We start from the raw sequence: 6,429 nt of genomic DNA, 5'->3' as shown, positions 1-6,429 counted from the left end.
AAAAGCAATGGATGGGATTTTAAATTGCAGAACGCCTTTCATTCCACTAGCAGTAAAACAAGCTAGCATTACAGTCTACAGACACACACCACATACATATACCACTCCATTTTTAATCTTCCTGGAGCCGCTACCGTTCTAGTTTTGAGAGTAGTGTCCTTTGCATAGCTGGGCAAGGATTATATTACAACCGGACGGGTTATTGGAGATGGGTACAGTTTTATTTAATTTACGCCCCTCTAGTGCCTTTCATCTGAGATCGCCAAATCATTTTTGTTTAGCATCAACTAAATAAGTTTCTCATCATTCTTTGGTAGGAAGCTATTAGTAAGATTCAGTGAGCAAATAAGAACATTGAGTCGCTAAGGGTCAACCTAAGCCACCTAGGGATAAACCCAGTCAGAAATTAACCCCGGTCGCCCCACCCCCATCTTTAACTAACTCTTCTTCTCTGAACACAACATTTATCTATTCCAAAATTAAATTTCTTCTACCCTCTAAAGCAGAAGAAGTGTTTCGTGGCTGAAGTCTCCAGAGTGAGTAGTGGGGTAGAGGGACAGGCTTAGCGCAGGCCATACATAAAGGCCCAAGAGGGAAGCTGCGGCACCATCAGCAGCACGAAGTTATGGTTCTTCTCTTGTATTATTTATCGTTTCTCCATAAGCTATTCATCAAACCATTATTTATTCATCCCAACGTTAAGGTAATTAAATATGAGCTCACCGGGAAAAGGGCAGGTCTAGAAGGGACAAGGGAGATGGGGGGGAGGAGGGGGTTTAAAAGGTCTGTAATAATTGATTTGTACAGAGATGAGCCTGGTTCCCCTTAGGTGACACTTGAGAAGGGGCTCAAGTTGCAGGGTCCTGAAGTGTCCCCCGCCCCCGCCCCCTAAGCCAGAGAGACAGTCTCACTCTCGTGCCCTCCTTCCCATACCTCTCTCCTTCCTCCCTCTCCCTCCTCTCTTTTTTCCATTCTCTCTCTCCTCCTCTTCTTCCCCCTCTCTTCCTCTTCTTCCCTCCTCCTCTTTCTCCACTTCCTCCTCCTCCCCCTCTCCTCTTTTCCTACCCCCCACTCCCGGCCTCTCTCCCTGCAGAGGAGGCTCGGCCTCCCAGCACCCCTGCCTTGCCTGGCCGAGCTGTGAGGCTGGCTAGATTGGGATAGGCGCCACAGGCAGCCAATCAGCGCGTCCTGTCCGCTCCGCGCTTTAAGGCTGGTTGCAGGGAGAACAGAAACCAAGTTCCCCAGCAACAATCAGCATCCACCCGGAGAGAGGCCGGGGAGGCTGCTCCGCGCCGGCGGCTCAGTGCCCGGCGCTCCCACCCACCCACCCCACCTTCTCTCCCTCCTCTTCCTCCTCCTTCTCCTTGCCTATCCTTCTTCCTTTGCGCTCAAAACTTCTCAGCTCAGCTCCCCCTACACCCCAACGTCTGCAACTGAGAAAGAAAGAAGACGTCTAGAAGAAGGAGGGGGTCGGAAACCTCCCCTCCACCCCCTATCTCTAGCTCTGGTAGCGCCCCCCCATTTTTCCGTCTCGCTCTCCACTGTGCCCCAGATTGATCACTCGGGCCAAGCGCCAGCCATGTCTATGCTGCCGTCTTTTGGCTTCACCCAGGAGCAAGTGGCCTGCGTTTGCGAGGTTCTCCAGCAAGGGGGGAACCTGGAGCGATTAGGAAGGTTTCTCTGGTCCCTTCCTGCTTGCGATCATCTGCACAAGAACGAGAGCGTCCTCAAGGCCAAGGCCGTGGTCGCCTTCCACCGGGGCAATTTCCGTGAGCTCTACAAAATTTTGGAGAGCCACCAGTTCTCTCCCCACAATCATCCGAAGCTGCAGCAGCTGTGGCTGAAGGCTCACTACGTGGAAGCAGAGAAGCTGAGGGGCCGACCCCTCGGGGCAGTGGGGAAGTACCGGGTCCGCCGAAAATTCCCTCTGCCGAGGACCATCTGGGACGGGGAAGAGACGAGCTATTGCTTCAAAGAAAAGTCTCGAGGTGTGCTGCGGGAGTGGTACGCACACAACCCTTATCCCTCACCCCGAGAGAAGCGCGAGCTTGCTGAGGCTACTGGGCTGACCACTACTCAGGTCAGCAATTGGTTTAAAAACCGGAGGCAAAGGGACAGAGCAGCGGAAGCCAAGGAAAGGTACATAGGGAGTTTCTTTTTGGTCTCTTAACCCTTCTGCCCTCTGCAACCCTCTCCCCCTCCAAGTCCCCATCCCTACCCTTACACCCTCATCCTTTGTCAAAGTATTGCGGTCAGGAACTGCATATACTGAACTGAGAGAAAAAAAAAAAGTTCATGAACTTGAATTTAGCCTGTCGCGCAGTCAAGAAGGAGAGAAACTAATTTTAGTTGTTCCTCTGCAAGATTGTGTTAAGTGGGTGTGAGTCTCAGGAATTATTTGTGGCTGGTTTGTTTCTCTCACCCCTGACCCACTCTCCTTTCACTCCCTAGCGAATGAGTGGCTGGAGTGTGTCTGGGAGAGGAAGAAGACTCGAGAAGGAAAGGGAAAAGAAATGAAGGGAAGGGACGGGAAGAGAGGAGAGAGAAATAGGAGGGGAGTGTACTTTTTTTTTTCAGGATCTCAGGAGAGAGCCAGAGATATGGGAGGGGGTGTCTTACTGAGTGGCAGGGTCCCTGGTACCACCTTTTCCTCTTTCCTTCCTTGTTGAATGTGGCTGACTTTTTGGATCCTTATGTCTTCACTCTCACTCCATCCCTTTAAGACGACCCGTTTCACTCTCCCAGTAAGTTTTTTTGGGGGGAGAAAGGTCGGGCGGTTTCACATCACACTTGTAAATTTCTAGCTGTGGGAGGGTGGAGCTTTAAAACAAAATCCTGAGAGAGCTATGTGGAAAGTCGGAGACGACTTTATTGACTCGAATCACAACCCCTGAAACAAAGCTGCATCCTTGCGCACTTCCACAGCCAAGAAAGCTGTGTATCTGTGAGCACCGCCAGCCGGAGACTAGGAGTTCAACAGCCCCACTCCTTGTTCGCCCCTAGAGATTAGAAATGGGTTTTTTATGGTCTTCCCCCAGCTGCCCACAGCCAACGCTTCCCATCCCCCGACCTTTCCCCCTCATCTTCTTTTTGGAGTTTCGAGCTGAGATTCAGAACTGGGAAGCAGCCGGAACAACTCCCATCAGGGACACAGAGTTTAGTGAATCTTCAGGTTTTGTATTTTTTTTTTTTTTTTTGAAGCCAGAACACTGATTATTTTTCTTTTGTTCATTTTCCTGTCTCGATATCAATACTCCGTTTATTTTGGTGCGGGATGAAAGTGTCGTAGCAATATAAATTCAGTTGGAAGAGCTCAGCAGATCTTGAAGAAGGAGGAAAAGGAAGGAACGAGAAAGGGAGGAATTAAATTGTGTGTGTGTGTGTGTGTAGTGTGTGTGTGTGTACTTCAGAAAGGCGGAAGTGAGAGGGAACAGTAAAATAGTGAACTTAAAGAGGACTTGGGACAGGTCCACCCATCACACTCCTCATGCAGTCACACAGTACTTGAATTTTAGGGAGGACTTCTTGACATGACCTCTCTGTATTTTATGAGGGATGAAGAAGGAGAAGAAAATGGGAATTTTCTAGTAGGGCGTGAAGGAGATGGCATGGGGACAAAAAAATCTGCTATTCCAGTTAGGCTGCAGTTACAAAATCCTCTAAATCAGGCCGCAGGGCCCACTCCCTGATGAAATCAGAAATACTGGCTTGGGTCCCTGTGTTTACTCAGGTCACTGCACTGCCTTGGGCACTACTTTCCCGTGATTTGTCCCTTTTGATGACAATCGCCAGCCAAATATTAAAAGTAGATATTTAATAATATCTATATCTCTTTTCTTATATGGAAAATGGGTATCTGACAACCAACAAACATTTCTTGGGCTCGGGTTTCTATGATTTTCTTTTTTTCCCCTTCTAATTTTGGACTGACTGGAATATTTTAGGTAAAGCATTATTTAAATATGGTACCAGTGAGCATTTATTTCAGAAGATCAGTCTGTAATATAGTTTTAAAGTATTTTTAAAATATCCACAAATATTTTCTTTCTGAAATCTGCAAGATTTGGGGAGCAAGAGGTGTAAGAAGGGGATCATATTTTTCTTACATGCCTGAGTCTAGTTTCTTTCATAACCTCTGATAAGAGGTAAGTGAAGGAAGACTTCCTTTGTGCAATTATGCTTTTCCTTTTGCTTTTCTTTCTGATTTCCCTTTTCTTTTCTGGTTCCTCCTTGTTTTTTCATTCTTTTCTTTCTTCTATCTTTCAATCTAACCATATGCTGTTGTTTTCTTTTTCTCAGAGAGAACACGGAAAACAATAACACATCCTCCAACAAGCAGAATCAACTCTCACCCCTAGATGGGGGCAAACCACTCATGTCCAGTTCAGAAGAGGAATTCTCACCTCCCCAAAGTCCAGATCAGAACTCAGTCCTCCTACTCCAAGGCAACCTGAGCCATGCCAGAAGCTCAAACTACTCGTTGACCGGCTTAACTGCCTCTCAAACGGCCCACAGCCTCCAAGGGCACCAGCATCAGCTCCAGGACTCCCTGCTTGGACCCCTCACCTCTAGCCTGGTGGATTTAGGCTCCTAAAGCAAAAGTATTTCTGGTCCATGGAGAACTAGTTGAAGTACCCACTGATCAACATCTAGAGACATTTGTAAATATAGAACAGGAACAATTTTGCAGCGCAAATCTGGTGAACTTTATCCATCAAGGAAACATGAACTTTCACAAATACCCTTTTTTAAAAGGGCAACAGAAACAACACTGTTCTCAAGAAATGATCTCTCCTCCCTAATTCTTACTACTTTTACCTTTACCCCTCTGTCCCTAAGTGCAAATCCCCAAATTAACAAAACTTCAAGAACCTACCAGTCAATGCTACTGATTCCACCATCTTAAATTAAGTTTTAAAAAAGAAAATTACAGGAATACAAACTAGTTGGATATCGATTCTTTAATTTATTTATAATTCATTGTTAAAGGAGAGAGGAAAAAGAGAAGTCTGATACAGACAAGAGTCTCTACCATTGGGGAAATTTGGTTGAATTCTTAAGCTGAATAGGGGGAAAATGCTCAAAAACTTTTTTTTGAGGGAGGAAATTAAGTTTACATTTTTTCATATCTAGTGTTAAATGATTTCAACTTAGTTTAAAATAAAAAAAAGTATTAGAAAATCAAGTGCCTAATGTCTTAATGCACATATATAAGGCAGTTGGAAATAGAAAGTGACCATTGCATTTTTGTTGGATTCACAGGGATTTTGCAGGGGGAGGTTGTTGGTTTTCTTTTTTGATGGACTTTTGAAATGCATCAATGTGAAGTATCAGTTTCCTGGATGTTTCTTCTTATGACCTCAATGCTTTCATATCCAGTAGTATACTCCTGCTAAGTATTTCTCCTATTCCTAGTTTTTAGCTTGCAAAAGTATTCCCATAAATCTGGTGACCTGGTATTTGTTACCCAAAATGGCATGTGTTTTTCAGGGTTCTTTTCTATTGTAAGTAAAACAACCTAAATTAAAACATGGCAGAGCATCAGGAGTATGACTCTCTTTTTCCAGGGTGAATTTCTGTGTTGCTGTCATCCTAATTTTAAATATAAAATTTTTGCTTTTCTTACTCCTGATGGCTTGGATTGTAGAGCACTTTGAAAGTGATTATCTGAAGCAGTTGTAGGAACCCTTGTCTTATGACAGAAAAAGAGTAAACAGCTTTTTTGGATAGTCTTTTGAAAATATTTTGAAATAATGCTTCAGAAGTGCTCGTCTTAAGAATTTTTGTGTTAATGAAGCCACTCTGTGTCAACAAGATCTGTTGGCAAGACTGAAAGTAATAAAATTTATCATACAAAATTAGGAAATCAGTGTGAGTAACCTAATGAATTTATTAGGAATAGTGTGCAAGCTGATTGAACAAAAAGCTCTGTACACTTGCTATAGATTATTTTTATTTGGGGGAAAATCACAGTATACTAAGCTTTAAATTTTAGTGAGTGGCATTATTTATTAAAATTATTCTCAAGATTACTGAATTGGCTGGTTCTTGATTCGTAAAATATAGCTCCCCAAGGACAGCCTATTTATTCTTGACTGTTTCATAATCTTGACATCTCCTCCCCTTCCATAAGCAAGGCCATTTACATATTCATTTTGTATGCTGACTTTCTCCTCCATCTTTGAGGGCAATTCTAGGGAGTAGCAGCATGATGAGTGGAAAGAATGCTGATTGGTAGTCAGAGAACCTGGGTTTAAACTCTAGACTGCCGGTCTCTTAATTGTGTCATTTGGGGCCCCTCACTTGACCTCTCTATATCTTTCATCTCTAAAATAAAGGGATGAGAGTAGATGAACTTTAAGATTATTTCCAGCTCTAAATCCATAATCCTATGATTTTGGGGAAATGGAAAATGAAAGCTTCTTATTC

General features: G+C 44.2%; 1 protein-coding gene across 1 annotated transcript; it reads left to right on the top strand.

Annotated features, from left to right (window-relative positions):
- The first annotated feature begins 1,184 nt into the window (after positions 1-1,184).
- On the top strand, positions 1,185-5,544 carry SIX1 (SIX homeobox 1). Its single transcript, XM_003759320.3, has 2 exons — positions 1,185-2,139; positions 4,300-5,544. The coding sequence occupies exons 1-2, from the start codon at positions 1,580-1,582 to the stop codon at positions 4,592-4,594; spliced, it is 855 nt and encodes a 284-aa protein (XP_003759368.1). The 5' UTR covers positions 1,185-1,579; the 3' UTR covers positions 4,595-5,544.
- The last annotated feature ends 885 nt before the right edge of the window (positions 5,545-6,429 follow it).

Source organism: Sarcophilus harrisii, chromosome 2 (assembly GCF_902635505.1).
Source record: "Sarcophilus harrisii chromosome 2, mSarHar1.11, whole genome shotgun sequence".
Lineage (NCBI taxonomy): Eukaryota > Metazoa > Chordata > Mammalia > Dasyuromorphia > Dasyuridae > Sarcophilus > Sarcophilus harrisii.
The sequence above is the reverse complement of the archived record's forward strand: the minus strand, read 5'-3'. Positions and strand labels throughout refer to the sequence as shown.

Bases quoted from the DNA above. Each gene is read 5' to 3' on its own strand.
- SIX1 (XM_003759320.3), top strand. From the start codon at position 1,580: ATGTCTATGCTGCCGTCTTTTGGCTTCACCCAGGAGCAAGTGGCCTGC. The intron at 2,140-4,299 runs GTACATAGGGAG...TCTTTTTCTCAG, and splicing joins GCAGCGGAAGCCAAGGAAAG to AGAGAACACGGAAAACAATA.